This window comes from Protopterus annectens, chromosome 13.part0 (assembly GCF_019279795.1).
Source record: "Protopterus annectens isolate FY-2018-M chromosome 13.part0, PAN1.0, whole genome shotgun sequence".
Classification (NCBI taxonomy): domain Eukaryota; kingdom Metazoa; phylum Chordata; order Ceratodontiformes; family Protopteridae; genus Protopterus; species Protopterus annectens.
The window spans coordinates 583993775-584016180 of NC_056747.1; the positions used below are offsets into that span (position 1 = coordinate 583993775).

General features: G+C 37.9%; 1 protein-coding gene across 1 annotated transcript in view; it reads left to right on the forward strand.

Annotated features, from left to right (window-relative positions):
- The window catches only part of MED31 (mediator complex subunit 31), a 61606-nt gene extending 40549 nt beyond the window's left edge, over positions 1-21057 (forward strand). Inside the window, exon 4 of the mRNA XM_044054252.1 lies at positions 20394-21057. Coding sequence (XP_043910187.1) covers positions 20394-20586 — 193 coding nt within the window. The 3' untranslated portion in view covers positions 20587-21057. The remainder of the gene's footprint in view (positions 1-20393) is intronic.
- The last annotated feature ends 1349 nt before the right edge of the window (positions 21058-22406 follow it).

Sequence of the window (22406 nt, forward strand, 5' to 3'; positions counted from 1 at the left end):
AGTGATTTATCTAGTCATGGAGAGCCTCACCACTTTTTATTAGAATATATTTTATTAGAGTTGAGTAGTATGATTTCTTCCTTTTTTGCCAGAAATGCACCAGACTTTTCTTTACCATTCAAGTCTTATTACAGTCTGGTTTTCTTTGAGATCTGTACTTTTTTTGCTGATTATTTTGACATATTTTTAATAGGTTGACTGACTTGAACTGAACACAGCAAGTATACTTCCCACTATTTAAGCCTTTTTTTTTGTTATATTTTTAATAGGGTTTACTTTTTATTTTGGGACTTATGCACCAGAACAAAGTTTTAAGAGCAGTTAACAGTCCGAAGCTCTGCAGACGTTTGTTTTTTCTGTCTGCGCACATATAGGGACACCATATTGTAAACATTTTGCTTTCACAATTGCATTGTCTTTACAGGATCTTTTATCACCCTTTTCTGAATAGCATGTTTGTGATAAATCTGAAGTTTATTTTTGGCTCAAGACTAGCGTTGTAGCTCAGTAGTCACATATACAGAGACTTGTTACCTTAATGTGTCTCATCTCATGTCTCTGTGTCTCTCCCCTCTGCTTTTTCCCCTGTTCCCTCACTAAGCACTGAATGGGTACTTCACAGCTTCCACTGAAGAGCTCTTTGGTAGTACGTCATTAACAAAAGACCCTTAAAATTCAATACTAGGGTGATTTTTACCCCAACCCTGATCTACAGGATTGGTTCCGTGGCTTTCCTCCTTGTATCCAGTTAGCCCATGTGTTTCTCTAATGGAAGTAAGAGACAGACAACTGGTCTGGGTAAGAGTCCTCCATTCCACTTGTTCCTTGACCAGTGAACCTTATCGGGCAGTTTGTTTCCCACACAGAAGAGAGCGAGAGAGAGGGTCTTTTTCTTGGGAGTGGGCAAGTTTGCATATGCACACTGTCCAAACACCCCCACCCACCAGCATCTTCCTTACTTGTTTTACTGTTTGCTGCTAACTTGGTGGGGGTGATGCATGCTAGCCTGCATGCCTGCCCCCCCCCCGAAGCAAAATACATCCTTTGCAGCAGGTGGATCATAGCCTCCTTGTTGCTGCAGCTTCGTTTGTGTCCAGTACAATGAGATGAGCTGACACACACCTAGGATGGGTGAGCCAGCATTATCCACTCCCTCTCATCTTCTCCTACATAGTCTGTCCATCTAGTAAAACATGGGTCATCTGGGACAGAGGGGTTTTATTTCTCTGCGTCATGGGGCCAGACTAGACCCCAAAGTGATTGTTACTAAAATAAGCTTTTGTAGTACTCCTTCTTATTTTATTTATTTATTTATTTATTATTTCATTAATTAAAATGGTCAACTGGTCCAAAGAACCTTTCCAACACTGACCCAGAGCCAGGTGTGTAGTACAATACAGTATATATTGAATAATGTAATTGTGAAAAAATATATATTAAATCCAATTAAAGCCTGGAAAACATTCTGAAGTGGGAGTTATAATTTACAGTAATAGATGATGAATAGCACAGTAAGTGTGAAATTAGTTTACAGAAGGGTTGTGAGTGTAAACAGGTATATAGAAAATGTTTTAAGAAATAGGGTGACAGTAGGCTGTTAACCGGTAGTGGTATCACCTGGAGGGCATATTGGGATGAATTTGAGGAAAAGTAAAGCACTGGATAACTTTTCTTAATGGATTTTTAAATAAGTACTCGTACGTACATGTAGTTTGTATATTGACCCTAAAGTTACAGCTGCTTGATCATGGTGTTCATTAAACAGCTTTTTATCACAGCTTTGACTGATCCATGATAAACATCAAAATTAGGTTCTTCGTGCAAAACAATTTCTGAAACTCATTGGTTTGTTTGTTTTTTGGGGGGAGGGGCTTCGACCCCTTATCTCAAAGCTACACATGATGACTATATGTACTAATTCTATGGTCCTGAGGAAGGGGTATACTCCAGGGTGCTGTAACACTAGAGGTGCTGTATACCCCCCCCCCTTTGCTGCTGTTATTTCACTGTTCTGAGGATTGTAGTTGCAGTCCTCAAAATTGCATTGGGCATATATTAATTGATTAGGTGGAAATAACACAAAAATGGAAGCTCTAGTGGCCTAATGGAGGAGGTACTGGCCTTCCAAACCAACAGTTGTGGGATTGAGACCCATCCGGGGGTGTTGTAATTTGACCCATGTTCCAGACAAATATAACTACAACATGGTAGTTATAAATGTGGGGGTGAATGACTTGCAGTGAAAAAAGTTGAAGTAGATGGAGAGATGTTTGAGATCTCTGTGCATGTCACAAATGCAGGCAAGACTCTGATACTGAGCGGAATCTTCTATTCTCCATTAATGATGCCTAGATACAAAGAAAAATTGATTTCTTTCAGCAGTTTGCTAAGAAATTGGTGTCATTCTAAGGGGATCCAGTATATGTCAGCATGGAATGAGAGATGCTTTGACAGTCTTGCATGCTTTGCAAAGCATGGTATGCACCTGTCATCCTATTTCTTGTGTAAACTGGCTAAAGTGTTTGCTACCCCCACATTTCCTTTTTAGGCAAATATTCAGTTAAAGAATATTTCAGCTTAGAAAATATATCCTATCAAAATGGGAATTTTAAGGTGGCTCTGCCCAATGCCAGAAACATCCATACATGTGTGTAAATGCTGCAGCCAGGTTTAAAAACCCATAAAGCATTTCCTCCATATCCTGATTTAGTGCTCACCTTGCCTTCAGATCTACTGGCACCTGTTGTGGTATATCCATATCTGTGAGTGACCATCTCGCCTCTAAACAGATTCCCAGACAACCACAAATTGAGCTTAACTTTAATGTAAATAAGAGCTCAATCATTTTTTGAGACTTTAATTACAATCACTTGAATTAAGTACATACACCACTAACACAAGATTTGTTAAACATCTGTAGTCCTAATGAATAAAACTTGCATGTACCAGATTACTAGCCCAACTAAAGGACAAAATATTCTTGATCTGCTACTTATAAATGTACAGTCATCATAGGATCATAGGAAGTTAGTAGGCTATTGCCCTGAGGCCATTATAAGCCTAGCCAAGAGTTTAGCCTATGTCAGCACCTGATACCCCTGTTCAGCAGGGACATGGGTGGAATCCCAGGGGTGTATTTTCTGTTTCCGATCCAGTTGTCTAGGTTGCACTTAAAAAGGGGGTAAAGAGGTACTCTGCTTGACGTGGGGAGGGAGTCTCTGGAGCACAGATCTATCCCACCAACAAGCTCTGTTCATATCATAGACCAGGTTGAGGCTGCGCATGTGGGTTACTTAAGTGGAGCTTGACTTGTAGATATGCAGCAGTTCCATCAAGGTGTGGGTCTGTGATCACCTTGTATGCTAGACAGAGGTCACCTCTGAGGAGTCTGTGTATGAAACAGAGTAGTGGGATAGGGCTAGGGCTATTAGCCTGTGTATGGTAGACGTTTGAGGCCCTGGATTCTCCTGGTGAGGAACCTCTGTGGTCTCTCCAGCTGCTGCATGTGCTTTGTGAGGTACATGCCAAAAGGGGCATTGTACTCCATGATGGGCCTTGTAAGGGAAGAATACAAGGATGTTAGGACCTCCTTGTCCCTAGATGAGATACCCTTACTTATGAGGTGGACCATGTAGAAGGCTTTCCGTACAACGGAAGCAACATGGTGGTCAAAAGTCAGGTTGCTATCAACCTGGGTGTCCAAATCCCTCACGACTGATTGCGTGGTTAGGACATTATTAATGTGATCATTTGTGGGGATGTCACTCTCCCCAAAGGGGATGATGATGCATTTTTTGGTATTCAGCCTGAGGCCATGTTTCTGGCACCAGTCATTTGTCTGAATGACACCCTCTTGGAGGATGTCCACATCACTAGGTGAATTGATGACAGCACCCAGCTTGCAGTCATCTGCAAACTTTGGTCAGCCATAGCCCACTAGTTTTGGCCTGCACCTCAGAAAAGTATATCCCAAATAACAGAGGCCCCAAGACCAAACCCTGGGGTACGCTGCTTGTTACGGGTCTACTGCTTGAGGTGGCTTTCCCTATTTTGACTAGGTGGGTGCTAGCATTGAGCCAGTTTGCTACCCATCTGGTAACAAAAGGATTGATACCTGGTTGAGAGAGTTTATCTACAATGCCCGAGTGGAGAATAATGTTGAAGGCTTTGGCCAGGTCAAGGTAGTCTGTGTGCACTATCTTCACTTTATCCATGGCTTTGGTGACTGTCTCAATGAAGTCAGCCAAATTTAAAAGACATTACCTTCTTTGACCAAGCTAAACTGTGTGGGATTGAGTGTTTGGAGGTTGCCAATGTCCTTGTTAATGAGGTCCATGATCCATTCCATGGCCTTTCAGATCAGGCTAGTTAGGCTGATGGGTCTGTAATTTCCCAGATCGGTGGACACTCCACCTTTGTGCAGAGGGATGGCAATGGCTGTCCTCCACTCAGCTGGGATGAAGCCGTTACTCAGGCTTTGGTTGAATATGGCGCCTAATGGTGCTGTAAGTTCCTGCTTGAGTTCACGTAGAATTCAACTTGGGATGTTATCTGGTCCCATGGAAGCTGTATTTTTTTGCCTTTGAGAGAGCAGTGATGACCTCTTCCCTAGATATAAAGGGAAGGGGGCAGGTACTGGGGATGTCTTGATTTACTGATGGGGGGACAGAGGGGTGAAGTTTTTGCTGAATCTGTCAGCCAGCAAGTTTACTATATCTACAGCATTTGTATATGTGGTGTTCTTGACCACCAGTGCTGAACAGATCTGGGCGCTTCCTTTAGTATTGCGGACATATGTGAAGAAGGCCTTATAAGTGTGTGTAGTAAATGTGGCCAATTTGGACATTTGTTTGTTTTGGAGGATTTCACTAGTGCTCTTATTTGCTTGTTCAGGCTAAGGAGACATTGCTTCCAATTCGGCACCTGCTCCTTCTTGGTCTTAGACAGCACTTTTTTCCTTTTGTTAGAGATTATTTATTGCAGATGTCCACCAGACAGGTTTACTCTTCCTTGTGGAGGATGATTTAGTCATATCTGGTATTCCTGATTCCGTGCATCTATATAAATGCTCGTATAGTGCTTTGGTGTAGTTTTGGATATTTGTGCAAGCTCCTACAGAGGGGGAGGAGGCTGTGAAACTGTTTATACAATCCCTCGGGAGGCTATAATCAGCTTTGGAGAAGTTTTTATGTCTGCCCTAGCTAGAGGGGGGGGGCGATGGTGGCTTCGAAAGTGTCCACTTTCTGGTCTGATCTTACCATGGAGGATGATACTGTAGGGATGCTGCAGTTGTTACTCATGTTGGTTAATAGCAGGTTCAAGGTATTATCACTTCTTGTTGGGGTATCGACTAGCTGTTCCAAGATGTTTGCATTGACAAAATCAAGGAATCTCTGGGCATTTGTATTCTGGTATGAGTAGTTCTTTAAATGTATGTTTGGGTAGTTAGTCACCCAGGATCAGGGTAAAGGGTTGAATCTTGATGGGCTGATTGGGCATCTTGAATCAGATTTGGGGGCCGGTAGCTAGGTATGATTTGAGTAGGGGTCTTGTCAACGGTTAACTGGACCTTGATTGTCTCCTGTGTGTCATACTCTGTGACCAGCCTGGGGGTGTGTGTGTCTTTAATGTATATTGAAACTCCACCTCCTTTGGTTTTACTGGCCACAGTTTGGGGTCTGAATATATGATAGGATAAGTAACCAGGTAAGCCTGGGGTGTTCTCTGCAGCTTTGAACCAGGTTTCTGTGACTGCACATTTGTCAGCATTTTCCATGGTTAAGGATGCTGCAGTGAGTCCAGTTTCATGTTTAGACTCGTAGCATTTAGCAGCATGACCTTAAATTTGTGTTTTGTTGAAATTTTTATGTTGGTAGTTTTTAACCTCATCACTTTCCCTAAAAAAATGCACTATGGTGGAGGCAAGAGACTTTGCCAGAAGCCTGAAGCCCAGGTGAGACAGATGCAGGCCATCTCTGGCAAAGCATCACAGTCTGTCAATCATATCTTCCCAGACTGTCAGGTACTGGATCCCCTTGGAATGAAACCATAAACTAAGTCAATTGTTAAAGTCAATCGTTTTGTTTGTATTGTGGAATCATTCTGGGTGATGGCAGAATGCTGCTTAAGGTTAGGGACATGCCTGCCTGGGACACACAATCGGTGATCTCAGTCTTGTCTCTCTTAATATAGTCTCAAGTCATTCACGCCAACATGGATGATGACAGAGGCATAACCGTACCTGTTGTTTAAGAGACTTGAGTGTGTATGTAGTATGGTGGATTCTGGCACCTGACAGACAACTAACCGTGACTTTCTCCTTATCCACCCTGGTGATAGGCACATCTCTGTGTCTCACAATGGAGTCTCCCATGACTAATATGTTAGGTTTATGGTGAAGCCTTAGTGGCTGAGAGACACAAGTGTGTGGGCTATGTGTGGTTTGTGGTGTGGAGGGCTGTGGAGATCATGTGTGTTTTTGCTCGGAGGTCTGCTTTGTTTGGGTATGTTTAAGTTGATGGCCTCCGCATGTGCAGGTGTGTGTTGTGTGGGTATGGGTGGTGGTGGTTGAGGTGTAGTGATTATTGACCTCCTTTTCAGTGCCAGATATACTGGCTTGAGAGGGAGAGAGCATGGACTCTGTGTTCGTAATGTAATTGCGTTCCTAGGTGGTAGTAGTAGATGGTTGTCCGTGTACATGAGGCAGTTCATACACTGTCTCAGGATGCCCATATCAACCAGACTGGCAGGAGAAACTGTCTATCCTTATGTGTCAGAATCTAAGGGAGAGCTAAGGGGTGGGCCTAAAGCCCAAGTGTTTAAACCAAAACTTAAGAGGCTTAGAATAATGCTTAACAATTTAGATGAGTTATAAACAAGCAGTAATAAGTGCAATAGAAAAGATGCAGTTGAACACTTTAGAGAACAGGCAGCAAGCTGCAGTAAAAAGCAAGACGAAGTAACAAGAGTAGTAGGAAGAAACACAAATACAGAAAGATATAAGCAGTTGAATAAAAGACTCCTAATAGCTGCCTCACTTATTAACTCAGACCGTAAGCTAATAAACCTTTTGTTCATACACTCGTTTCAGTTGTTTAGATAGTGTCAGAATTCAGACTTCAAGCACATATCTCAAATTCTGCAGTAAAGTCTTGAAATTCACTTTCATTACTGCGTCACCACAGACATTGCCTCTGCAGATAGTTTGCAAAGGAGCTTTATACCCACATACATTAAAAGAATAAATGTATAGAATTTGGTAGTCCCATCCAGATCTAAACATGATAGGAAAGTTAAAAGCAAACCTTCCTGGTGTTCCACCACATAAATAAAATCTTCAATAAAAGGAAAAAAACTCTGAATATAATGTAGATCCGAGGATCCCCAAGTCAAGGAACATGTTAAGAATTTGGCTGAGAATTTTTAAAAATACTCTCTGATCTACTAAGGCAACCACTGAACTCGGGTCGACATCTAGAGACAACATACAGAAGCAGTACAAAATGCTAAAACTTATTTGGATCTGGTGCACTTTGCCAGTATCTGAGCGACTTAGTCACCTCTGGGGTAAAATCTGCACTATCTAAAGCCCTAAGATCTCCACGGCTCTCACCCCCCCCCCCCCATCATCACTGAAGAAAATAACTGTTCGACTAAGAATATTTCCTGCATGAGACCAGATAACATACCTGGATGTTTGGTAAAATAGTATTGAACATGCCTTGCATAAGAAGTCTGGTGTACAGCACTAGTGATGACACTCCTTAAAGGTGAATCTGCTGTCGACCCTGGAAACTATACGCCCATTAACCTGATAATGTTTGTTTGCAAGGCCATGGAACACATTACACTAGACTTGATTAACATCTGCATTAAAAATCTCATCAGGCTAGATTCCAAACAATTTGGGTTTATAAAAGCTGCATCCTGTTTTAATTAACCTGGTTAACTTTTTTGAGAAGGTAAAGCAAGCTGTTGACAACAGTCTTCACACAACTTACCTTGGTTTGGCAAATGAATTTGACAATATCCCCATGGTGGAACAATTGGTAAACTAAATGCATCTTTATGTGGTAAGATTGATAGTTAATTGGGTAAAAAAGACTGAACCCACAAGTTCAGACATCAGATGTTGCGTCAGTAAACATGAAGGCGACAGTCTGTGTCCTGCAGGGCTCAGTGCTGTGGCTGTTTTTGTTCAGTATTTACTTCTCTGACTTACAAACCAGCAAAAAAAAGACCTATGGCTACCCAGTAATGTCTCTGCAGGGCTAAGTGTTCAGACCACTTTTATTCGGTATTTGCTTTTCTAGCCTACAAAAAAAACCCTCCAAGAACTATGGCTAACCAAATATGTGGATGATTGAAAACTGGAAGTCATTGTGAAATCCAGAACCTTTCAGCAGGAACTTTACGCTTATACATGCGTAATGTATTGAAAATGGTCTTAAATTAAAAGCTAAAAATACAGCATTGTTGCATGTGGCAGAAAATTACATTAATGTCATGCAGATCTCATAGACCATTAATTTGTTCATATTCCAGTACTTCAGCTCCCCTATGGTCCCCACAAACAGGATGACAGAAGTCCATCCTGTCAGTGAAGGTAAAGCAGAGAAGCAGTCCTTGGTATGATGCAAGTCTTGTGTTTTTTATGTTGTATGCATAAAAGGTATATTTTTATTTATTTTATTATACATTTGTTGACTGGGCAAGTCTAACTGGATATATGTCCATTTTCAGTAGAGGCCCGTGGAGAAAAGCTCCACTACAGTATTATACAACTTGACATAAATAAGTAAGCATAAGACATAAGGAGATAATTTTCAAAAATGAATTAACATATAAACCGCTTTTAAGTAGATTTATATAACCTAAGTGGAAAAAAAAACATGAATTAGCAAGTGCATATAAGTTAACATATACCAGGATTTACCTGTGAGCAGATTAGACAACATAGACAAAAAGAAATATATACACATGTATAAGTTCATCATATTAGAACAATTTTTTTTTTTGCATCAGAGATGAATGTTATAGTCATATAAAGGTGGTGGTCAAGAGGAGGTATAAAAATCGATTTGTCAGTTTTAATGTCAATAGATATTATACAGAAGCACCCCAAGTAGATTTCTCAAGGCACACCTTGATTTATTTTTCTCCATTCTTCCTGTTGTCCATTAGATTTCTACACAATGTCGTCGTCCTGTTAACCACTCTGAAACTTCTTTGTTAAAACGATGATGCACGATATCTGATGCTTTTGAGAAATTTGTATAGAGCACATTACAGATGCTATGCATAAGGAAAGGCAAGTTAATGTTATAAAAAGGGTTGTACAAACTGGTCATTCTACCTATGCTATAGGTATATTGTCATATCAGCTATCTCTTTATCCCTGGATTTCACTCTCTTACTAGTCTTCCCATTGTCTTACCTGTGTAGGATAATGGGCTAATGGGCCTATACTTTCTCTTGCCTACCACATTTGGTTTTCTTCTCATGTAATGAGCTTCTGTTAAACCTTTTACTTGTTTTTGTGAGCAGTTTAGACAGGCATGCTGTTAGTTTCATTCAGAAAAGTTTTAGATCTTGTTTATTATCCCATATTGGCCAGATGACTTTGTTTAATTTTTTTTTTTTTCCATAATGGGTAGTAGAAGATAAACCCTAGGTGGCCAGAAGTAGTAGGCCACTTCTACATTCTAGAGGACTGTATCAGTAGCTTCCACTGATGCTTTTTGTAGGGTATGGCTACACTTGCTTATTGGAAAACTGTGTTACACTGATCTGCATTCAAGCAGTACAGACTGCATGTTTTTTGATTCCAGCAAGGAGTATAGATGTCGATTTAAAATGTAAATAATACCTTAAGCATTACACTGTTTGTGTCCCATTTGTGTTCCTTGTTCCTGCTGTCATTTCTATCCCACCCCCCCAAAAAAAACTCTGAACTGTTCATTCCTTTGGACAAGAGCCTTATGGGGTGCAGCAAGTATACAATGAGTAATGCTATCCTCCTTGAGTAGATTTGAGCATTTTTGAATTATCTCTGTGTATGTTAGCAGTTGTCCAGGGTTTGGTATGCTGTGGGCCTTTGCAACACACTGCCAGTTCTCCATAAGAGACTAGGAGCTGGCCCTGACTGGTCTTTTAAGACAGGCAGCACTGTGTGATCCTCTGTCTTCAAAGAGCATGCTAGCCAGCTCCTAGTGTCCACCCCTGACACAGAAAGTGTGTTGAGCACGCAATTTTCCCCAGTCCCTGAAAAGTGAAGCTAGATAAACCTTCTCATTCTGTCATCTCTTATCCTAGCTGCAACAAATGCCTCCGTCGTTTATCGAACTCTGGTCACCTGGGTCAAAGTTGGGGCTTTATCCCTCTATACCAGCAGAGACGACTACTGCAAACAGATTGTAGAGCAGCCTGTTATTCATTTTTTTAAAAACAAAAATGTTGTGTTTGTAGTATTAAACCTTCCTGCTTTTTCAGCTGCATTTGACTTTTTTCAGAACCAGAATCTGTCCTACAGAAAAGTTAGTGCAGGACCAGTAGATCAACATTCCAAAAGCAGTATTCAAAGTAACATTTGTAGAGAGAACAGAATTCCTAGAAATAAAGCGGTGAGTCGGTGCAGGCAATTTTGCTGATCTTTCAAAGCGGTTAGTGGGAAGATCACCTTAACAATTGTTAAGCAGATAGCACCAGAGGTAGCTAGTTGTTGAGGGAAGTTTAAAAAGTGTGTATCTGAGTAGCCACTTCTCACATTAGTAGCTGCCTGCTGAGTTCTACTCACCTTCACTGATTGAGTACCAAGACCTTTTAGCAACAGTACTGGTTGAGGACAGCAGTGGTGAAAGGATAGAAGATGCAGCCTGTGATAATACCACATAGTTGTAATGGAATGTAATAAACTGTTGACTGTCCTGGAACTGAAGATAAACAATGTCAGAAGTGTCACTGTGACCTACTGTTCAGTGCCAGTTATGCACAGCACAGTGGTGACCGCTTTAGTTTTTTTGGAGGAATAATTTCAGTTAATAGCAGTCCAATACATTTTTTTAATGTTTAATCTAACGTTATGTATTCCATACTGACAAAAAGGAGTACTTTGTGAATTTGTTCTATAGTTGACTGATATTCATGTCACACTTTCCAGTACATCTTTCTTTGCAGAAATTTGGCTTTGATTACGGGCACTCTGAAAATGCACTTCCCACATAATTGTTGAAAGTTGCAGAAGTTCTATGACCATTACAGGGTGGGGGAGCACCTATGCTGTTCTGAATCGACAGTCTGTATTGTGTAGTTTGCTTTTGTGGAGTTGGTTTCATTTAATTCTGTTGCAATTTATATAAAACCCAAGTGATTTTCAATGCAATTTATGCTTCTGAATACATGGTGTAATACTGTTAAACCTTTCTTTGTATCCATACGAATCTATTCCTATTTGCCGAAAGCTATATACTATGTAACTTTAGCCTGTTTGACTCTACATTGTATGTAACTGGATCTTTTCTTCCTGGGCCTCCACTGAAAATGAGCACACTTGGCCCAGTCGGACTTTCCCTGGTAAACAAACGGCAGTAAATAATAATTATGACCACAGACAACCTCTTCACGAACATTTTTGGCATGTTATGGGCCGGTTGGCTTCAGAGTGTTAGATTGTAATTTCTATGTGCAGTTTTTATGATGTGATAGGAGTGCAAACGTATAAATTAAAGTAAGGTAGCATGCTGTACACAAATAGGGTTGCAATTGTCTGTACTGATGCTCTTTTAACTCCATGTGCTAAAAGTGTGAATGTTCCCATTTCCTGCTGCATTCGCACTTTTTAGTGATATTGATGTCCTAGTTAACCAACAACTAGTTTCTTGCTACTTGCTCATGGTATTGGGGTACTAGCAGTATTGTTACCACTGTACAGTGGTTTGTACAAGATGGCGTTTTATGACTGAACTATTTTGATTTAAATTCTCAGGCATTTGACGTCTGAATTGTCTTTGGTTTTTGAGTGGCTTGTAGTGTTATTGTAGAAAGCAGTATACAACTTGGTACTACTTTCTGACTTAGCTGCTTTCTACATATGTAGAAAGCTTATGTGTATATTGTTTACTATCGTTTGTTCAAATGGGAAAACATTTGCAGTTCGAAGTAATGAAAATTTAAACTGAAATAATCGAGCGTACATAGTGTTGCCCCAAATGATTGACACATTTGAGTCGACATTGTCACCGAAAATGTGACGTGATAGCCATATAGGAGCTGATGTAAATCAAACTCTATATGACACATCACGTTTTTTGCAGGGGCGCAAGCTCCCTTGCACCCCCCACACTCCCTGCTACTAATTTATTCCATTTCCAAGATCGCACTACAGTGGGGATATGGATGAATTTCCAATCCTCACTGTACTGCTGTCTCGTGTTTATATAGTCAAACACACTTATGCGAATGCACTAGTGTATTCGCATAAGTGTGTTCGACTATCCAAACCACTATATATTTTCCAAATGACATTCTGGTTTTCGGCAGCATAACTGCCGACAGCATGTCGTTCCCAAAAATGATAGTAAACCATAAATATATTTGCTTGGGGGGGGGGCTGACATTTGCTTCAACAACATTAGTGAGAAATGTTATATGTTTTCCTACAATTTTAACTACATTGCCAAAGTTTCCTTGTATTTGTTACAGTGTGTGCTAAACCTGAGACTGAATAGATACTGTTGAATAGAATGTGCCTGTATAGTGTTTTGAATTGGGGTTATTCCTTGCGCACATTGTATTGGGCAATCTGATCACTGAATGGGTGGAGACCAGGCAGTCTGATTTCTGAAGTAGTGGGGACCAGGCACTACTACAAAAAAGATGAGGCCATGCTTGTATTGAATTCTTCCCAAGACCTTCAAAAAGATTGCTGTAATGTCTGTCATGAAAGTATCCCTACCTTACACATTTGAGAACCTGTCATTGTGGCAGTTTACCTCAAATATAAAAAGATGATTTTGTGATGGAAATAATGAGGCATACACCAAGTATATAACCACTGAAGGTGTCACAAATCTAAGCGGATACACCACAAATACAACGAACAGCCAGCTCACAAGTATTCAGCTCTCCAAAAACATCCAGGTCCATAAACGTTCCAAAGGATTTTATTGAACAAAAAAACACAAATAAAATAAAAACGTCGACCTAGGTTTCGTTCACAAAACGAACTTCATCAGAACACATCTGAATGCAGACTGAAACTTTAAATATAAATGCCTAAGGAACTGATTGGACCTGTTAACCAATAATATTAAAGCACTGTGCATTAACATAATTAAATTAATTAAGTTGGGTTACATTAAATTGAGCTGAAATAAACAGTGAGTTACAACACATGCTTCAATTTACAATGTGCACAAAAACAAAAAAGTAACCTTAACCCATCTGTATCATAATAACAAACATTAGCCCCTATGGTTGCCCTTGTACATATTGCATAAATACCTTATTCATGCTATATTCTAAGATAGTATGACTAATTTTACAACACGCAAATACAATATCAAATATAAATAAATAAAGTAATATGAAATTGGGTTAGGTAAAATTAAATTACCCTTAAATTACAAAAATAATACAACCATGCCGCCGGTACCTAAAACACCATGTGAAAATAAATAATCACATAGTAAATGCATTAAAAACATATTATAAAAATGTTTGTATAAAAATATTGTAAAAATGTATATATATATATGTTACCTATAAATTCATTCTAATACTTGCCAATCATAAACCTGTTATCAAATACAACCATAAATTATGCAAAGCTAAATACGTTTTTACAAATGAAATTACACGTATAAAACCTGTATAATGGTGTAATAATTTATGAATTCATGTTGTATGTGTCAGCTGTTTGTATGTAAAAATATATATATGTATGTAACGACGAATAATAAGATATAAATATACAAATATAAATAATAATATAATAAATATCAATAATGTATAATGTGAAATAATTAAAATGTATACAATGACTATATTTACAATAATAATGGAGGGGATAGATATAAAATTTATAATGGATACAAAATAGATAATATCAATAAATAATGTATAATATGATGTTAAAAAACTATACCAATGTGGTAGATAATGTTTAAAATGACCAATTTGATTAATTATATGCTCCGTTTTTGTCCATTATATAATGTAAAAACTCATTGATATTATTAGTCCCATTCCGACATTTTAAAATTCTAAAATTCTTAAAAACATACAATTCCAGTGTTAACAAAAATTATATATATTCTGTGTAGTATACAATGTTGTGTTCTTTAACTTATGTATATGTTAAACATGTGATAATCCATAAATGCCCAACCACTAAAACCCCTTAATACTTTTCATCCATAAAATAGGTTTAATACTAGTAAATTCATTTAAACCAGGGTTGTGGTTGGCATTAAGTAAAATCTGTAACTTTAATTCTAACACGTCTAAATTATACTTAGTAACCTTCCCTTGTGAATCGAACTGTTGATGAATAATTCCAAAAAACTTAAAGGAATGATTTGGAAATTGATCGATGTGTCTAGCAAGGGCATTTGTTAATTTATTATTCTTAATATTCATTAAGTGTTCTTTGACCCTTGCCCTAAGTTGTCTACTAGTTTTGCCTACATAAAATCCCTCACACTGTTGACACTTAGCTATGTAGACAACATTTTTAGTGTAGCAATTGATGTACTGTTTAATCCTCATATTATATCCATTAATAGTTATATTGCTATCTGTATTAATCATATATTTACAAGTTGAACATCTACCACACTTGTGGTTACCCACCGGTTTAAAGGACTCACTACCTGTGTTGTTGTTCAAACCTTCAAACATGTCCTTGAAGGAAAGGTCCTTCCTAAACACATATTGTATATTTCCTGTACACATGTCCCCCAATGTTTTATCTGAACTAATCAATTTCCAATTTTTATTAATTATGTCCTTTATATCTGAAGAAATACCATTGAAAGTGGTAATATATAGGGGAATGTTGTTACGAATAAACTTGCCCACTTCTACAGCTCTATTTAAATCATTTTCCTTGGGGTTAAGGTCATTACTAAGTAAAATAGATTTGTATATACCTTTTTTCCTTTTATATGCCACTTCCTTGGCTATATTTCCACACAATTCAGGTGGATAACCCCTGTTGACAAATAAGAGACTAATAAATTCAATTTCCTTATTGAAATCCACTTCCTCGCTGACCATTCTTGCTGCCCTCACCATCTGTCCTTTCACGACTGCTTTTTTCTGATGGTGAGGGTGCCAGCTGTCGAAGTGTAGATATGAATTTGAGAAAGTGGACTTTCTATATATGTTGGACGTCAGCTTTTTATTAACCCTATCATAAGTTAACTTAATATCTAAATAATTAATACTTTCTTCATTAATAGAATGTGTAAATCTTAAAAATGATACATTGTTGTTAATATATTCTATAAACCTATCCAAAATACTTTTATCCCCTTTCCATATAATAAATAAATCGTCTAAAAACCGGCCGTAAAATTTAATGTATTGGTTAAATTCTGAATTAAACACGTAATTAACCTCCCAAAAAGTTAACACAAAATTGGCGAACCCCGGGGCACAGGCTGCCCCCATAGCTACACCACTAACCTGTTTATAATAAGCCCCGTCAAAAAATATAAAATTATTTCTTAATACAATCCCCATAAGTTTCACTATGACATTAATCCTGTTCTGTTCATATAGGTTGGTATAATGTAATTGTTCCTCCAACCACTCCAATCCTGTGTCCTGAGGTATGACTGTGTATAAATTGCATACATCCAAGGTGATGAAAATATCATCCTTATTTAACTCCACATTCTTTATTTTACCCAAAAAGTCCCAAGAATCCTTGAGAATATAAGAAAAAAATGCAATTCCTGGCTTTAAATGATGGTCCAAATATTTACTAATAAAATGCGTCTTACTCCGCTTACCATCAACTATTGGTCTAAACATTAGGTTGTCCAACCCTTTATGGATTTTAGGGATGCCAAAAATACCACTGATAACAGGAAATTCATTCTGTAGAAATTGCCATTCTTTTTCATCCAATTCCCCTTGATAAAGCATATCAAACAGTGTGGTATCTATCCTCCCATTGGCTATATTAATCTCGTTTCTACTGACCTCTATGTATGTATCGTCCACCAACATAGTATTCATGTAAGTTACATAGTCGTTGTTGTCCACTATCACAATGCCATTGCCCTTATCGGGCTTCATAACTCTAATATTCCTCATAGCCAAAATCCTACCTAAAGTAAGTTCCTCCTGTTTGGATAAATTATTCTTTTTACCAGTTTTCCAATCATATTTGTGATAGGCATCCCTAAAATCATTTTCAGTGACCTTTTCAAACATTGCTATTTTATCATTCATAGGGGGATTATAGGTACTGAGTTTGGACAACCCATTGTTTTCAAACCCTAAATTACCCCAAGTGTTACTCTGATATAATATTTTCAAATTTAATTTTCGGGTAAATAACTTCAAGTCTATTATACTATTGACTAAATTACCCCTCCTTTTGGGTACGAAATTAAACCCCTTGGAGAATAATTCTACACAGTCTCTGTCCAATACATGATTAGTGTAATTGTATAACTTAAAGTCACCTTTATCATTCTCTACAACCGCTGGTTTAAAGAACAACCCACAACCTTTATCTTTACCTAAAAGTAAAGTATCCTTAATTGGGGTATGTCCTTCATCGTCAACTGTAAAATTAATGTTTAACTCATTAAAATTCTCAACATTATTTACATTAACCTCAGTCGATACCCCTACTTTCTCTAATTCTTCATAATCATAAATTGATAAATTCAACAAAAAATCGTCCGTATTCAAAATGTTTGATACTACATCCCCATTGCCAACCCCACATGTGCTTGAATAACCCCTAACTAAATCACTGTCGCTGCCCAATGCTGGCTCACAGTGATTACAAATTTGTGTTGGAACTTTGAGCTCAATAACGTCAACCATTGAATTCTGGTTGTCACCACCTAAAAATGTTGAAAAAGTTAACAAATTGTTGTTGTCCCTGGTGTTAGAATTTCTTGAATTATCAATTAAACCATCATTGACACAATCTGAATACATAATACTTGTTGGAAAATTGTCATAAGTGTCCCGGACGCTAGTTTTAGCTTCACACTCTTGAACGGTACCTGTGTCATACCGTCTAAAATACTTTAACATTAAGGGTCGATTCAAATCTGCCATGTTACCCTCATCCGTTTTCCAAGTTGTATAATCAAGATACGACCCTGCAGTACTAACCTCGTGGATTGGCACATTGTATAAATCATTGTCCCGGTCCAAACAGTCACTGGTACCTGCATTAGCCAGTTGATTAGAAAAAACAACAACATGCCGTTTGATAGTCTCTTGTCCGAGTGGCGTTTGATAATAAACAACGCCGTCATTCACTGTTAATGGAGAATCCCTAATACTAAACAAAAATGAATGGGCACTGCCCGTGTCGCCATCGCTAAAACCCGAAGCACAGTTATATTCACAGATATTTCTAGTATTACGTGTCTCGTATTGAACTGGCAAAAGTGAACGTGAAACAAAGTCAAAAGGCTTACCCAAAACCTCAAACTGGGGGACGCCATCGGCTACTTGCGCGCCCCCCATCCGTTTTTTTGTGTTTGATGGTTAAACCTCACGTTTTTCTCCGGATCCCTTCTGGACCGAACAGCTGACACATCGGATTGTTCGTCTTCTTCAAAATGGTGTTGATCTTTGAGTCTCTTTGATCTTCTCAACGAATCACCCTCCCTTGCCTCCTCACCTTGTCCGAAGACATAACTCTCATTTTGTAAGGGGGATGTGATGTCATCTAATGCATCGAGACGATTAGTGCTCACTTCCGGTCTCCTCCTGTCGGCATTGTTTCTTTTCGGTTTAGATTTTGGATACACTAAACCCGAAGAGTAAACCTTGGTGTCCCTTTTGATTTTGAGTTGTTTCTTTTCATAAAGGGTGTTACAACTGTATTCAACATCCTTAATCACATTGGCATAGTTATTGTAATATTGATCGAAAAGTAAGTCCTCACTAATGGAACTGTTGAGTCGTTCCAAATCTGACAACAGTAAGTCTATTTTCTTCTGGTTGTATTTAATCATGATTTCCATGAGTGCAATACCGGTGTTGTTGAATAAACTATGCAGCTCATCCAACATATCCGGTTCTTGCTCACAGCCATTAGGATAACGCCACAATCTTAATCCTTTGGGGACAATCCCCAATTCTATATTCCTCCGTAAATACCCATTCTCCATTTGGGTTCTCTTTAATTTAAATAATTTAACTTCAAAAGTTTTCAACCACTCGCGCATGTTGCCTTTCATCCGATTGTTAACCATACCTGTAGTTTGATTTTGAGAGTTAAAGGAATACTGGTTAACCTTCCAGAATTCACTATTAACAGGTTCCGGTATTATATTTACTCTAGTGGCATGAAAGGTTTGCCCACTGGATGTACCTTGAGTACCAATCGTGGTCGGTGCTGTGGGCGGTGTTGCTTGTGTTAAGGGTAACCCCAAACTACTACCAATGTCTGTGGTGGCAACATAAGTAGTCATAAGCTTGTTAATAATAGTAGAATGTTGTTTAAGCTGCTCGTTCATCTCCTTGAGTAGTGCAGCCACGTCGATTGTTTCACCTTCGTCCTCCATAACACACACCAAAACCAGGAAAAGATATGTATACACCAAGTATATAACCACTGAAGGTGTCACAAATCTAAGCGGATACACCACAAATACAACGAACAGCCAGCTCACAAGTATTCAGCTCTCCAAAAACATCCAGGTCCATAAACGTTCCAAAGGATTTTATTGAACAAAAAAACACAAATAAAATAAAAACGTCGACCTAGGTTTCGTTCACAAAACGAACTTCATCAGAACACATCTGAATGCAGACTGAAACTTTAAATATAAATGCCTAAGGAACTGATTGGACCTGTTAACCAATGATATTAAAGTACTATGCATTAATATAATTAAATTAATTAAGTTGGGTTACATTAAATTGAGCTGAATTAAACAGTGAGTTACAACACATGCTTCGATTTACAATGTGCACAAAAACGAAAAAAGTAACCTTGACCCACCTATATCATATTGTAAAAAATGACAAACATTTGCCCCTATGGTTGCCCTTGTGCATATTGCATAAATACCTTGTTCATACTATGTTGTATGATAATTATGACTAATTGTGCAACACACAAATACAATACCAAGTATAAATAAATAAATAAAAGGTAAGATGAAATTAGGTAAGATAAAATTAAATTACCCTTAAATTACAAAAATAATACAACCATGCCGCCGGTACCTAAAACACCATGTGAAAATAAATAATCACATAGTAAATGCATTAAAAACATATTATAAAAATGTTTGTATAAAAATATTGTAAAAATGTATATATATATATGTTACCTATAAATTCATTCTAATACTTGCCAATCATAAACCTGTTATCAAATACAACCATAAATTATGCAAAGCTAAATACGTTTTCACATGGTGTTTTAGGTACCGGCGGCATGGTTGTATTATTTTTGTAATTTAAGGGTAATTTAATTTTATCTTACCTAATTTCATCTTACCTTTTATTTATTTATTTATGCTTGGTATTGTATTTGTGTGTTGCACAATTAGTCATAATTATCATACAACATAGTATGAACAAGGTATTTATGCAATATGCACAAGGGCAACCATAGGGGCAAATGTTTGTCATTTTTTACAATATGATATAGGTGGGTCAAGGTTACTTTTTCGTTTTGTGCACATTGTAAATCGAAGCATGTGTTGTAACTCACTGTTTAATTCAGCTCAATTTAATGTAACCCAACTTAATTAATTTAATTATATTAATGCATAGTACTTTAATATCATTGGTTAACAGGTCCAATCAGTTCCTTAGGCATTTATATTTAAAGTTTCAGTCTGCATTCAGATGTGTTCTGATGAAGTTCGTTTTGTGAACGAAACCTAGGTCGACGTTTTTATTTTATTTGTGTTTTTTTGTTCAATAAAATCCTTTGGAACGTTTATGGACCTGGATGTTTTTGGAGAGCTGAATACTTGTGAGCTGGCTGTTCGTTGTATTTGTGGTGTATCCGCTTAGATTTGTGACACCTTCAGTGGTTATATACTTGGTGTATACATATCTTTTCCTGGTTTTGAAATAATGAGGCATAGTTTGATAAAATGTAATTACTGCACTTGGAACTTAAATGCATTAATCAGTGAAAAATCTTTTTTTATTTATTCTTCTTGCAGGTATCCTCAGTGTTTGCACATGCTGGAGCTTTTGCAGTATGAACATTTCCGCAAAGAGCTAGTAAATGCACAGTGTGCCAAATTTATCGATGAGCAACAGATCCTTCATTGGCAGCACTATTCACGAAAACGTATGCGACTACAGCAAGCCCTGGCAGAGCAGCAGCAGCAGAACAATGTTTCTGCTAAATGAAATAATTAGGGACCCTCCACTGAGTTTATAGGCTGGAATATTGCATACAGCATGCAGTAAATGCAGGCTAATAAAGCTGGCTTACTTTTAAGCACTGATCGAAGAGGTAGACTGAAAACCTGTGCACCTAGAGTTTGTCTTAATATATGCACATTTGGTTGTCTTGAATATTATAAACTGTTACTGAAGTAAACTTTTTTTTTTTTTTTGCAGCCAGTGAGGCTGACTTGACAACTACTTATATTTGAGAACAGTTGTAAAGAAAGCAGTAAAAATACTTTTACAGTTTCTCTTAACAGATAATTTTAGTGGGGATTTGAAGCTGGATTTGATAAACTCCTGAGGGGGGCTACAGGTTTTCTTGGAATATTGTAATTACATTACCTTTATTATGTGTTTAACCCAATAGGTGCAACTCTGTTTTTTTCCCCATTTTTTGTAAACCACAGCATTGAAAGAATTTCAGAACTACCCACTAAATAGTCTGTTTTGTGCAAAACTGGGTCAGGAGGTTCATGAAACTGAACATAATGAGGGTGCTTTGGTCAGGAGGCTCATGAAACTGAATGTAATGAGGATGCTTTGTATTGTCTTGCATTGGAAAGGGCTTTGATTAACATAGACTGCCTAGCAGCTTAGTGCAAAGTATAAGGGAATGCACTGATAATACACTTCCTCCAGTGGTCTAATGTTTGATTTCCTTAGTCTCCATTTTCTTACTGTATTTGTCAGTCTGCATTATCATATGGTGCCTGTCTGAGGTTACAGATCTCTGACTGTCTAGGGAAATGATGCTGGTCTCTTTGGTATACATCTTGTTAGCATACTTTTGGCTTTGTTGCCCATGCCTGGAGGCTTTGACAGGTCTACTCCTTCGCATGACTCTTTGTAGACTTAGTATGTCATACCTGCCCACCTTCAGTTCTGTAAACTGAATGGGTGAACTTCACTTGCTAGAAAACTCATTCCAGAAGTTAACCCAGCTGATTTGCCAGACTTCAGCTGAAGATGACTATATTTGGTATCTTAATTAATTAGTCATAAATGTGTACTTTAATTGGGTAAACTGTTATTTTTAAGTAATTTGTCTGAAATATAGGTATATAGAAGGATTGGCCATATAGGTAGACCATTAATAATAATGATCAAGGTAATGGTAGCTGCTGAAAGTGTGTGTGGTGGAGGGGATAAAATGGTAGGTGTAATGAAAATGCTGAAAGTAATGCAGTTGCTGTTTGTTTGCAGTGGAGGGGGTAAGTTGGCAAGTATAAGGATATTTGTTAATTTTGTACAGTTGGCTTAGGGAAAAAAAATCCTGAGTAAATTAGGCTCAGGAGGCATGAGTCATTTTATTTGACGAGGTAACAAAAGAGGGCTGCATTGGTGTTAAAATGTTTACAGACGTCTGAAGCTCCTGGCCTTTTTATATATATATATATATATATATATATATATATATATATATATATATATATATATATATATATATTTTTTTTGTATTGTGTGTTAATTCCCAAGTACAAATGGCATGGTTGGCTTTGAGACATGGTAGTATATGTTTCTGTACCATTCAAGATCAAGACTTTGGGTGATTGCATAGCAAATTTGTGACCAGTCTGGAGAGTGGGGTCCCCATGAGAGAGAGGATTTTGGATTAGTTTTGAGTGTATGTAGTCTGTGGTTTGGATAGGAAGTCTTAATAAAACTTTTCTTATCGAAAGTCTGGTTTGAACTCTCCATCAGCTATAGTCACCAGAACATCTTCAGTATATTACAGATAATACCACAGTCATGTGGTACATAAATAAATAGGGAGGCAC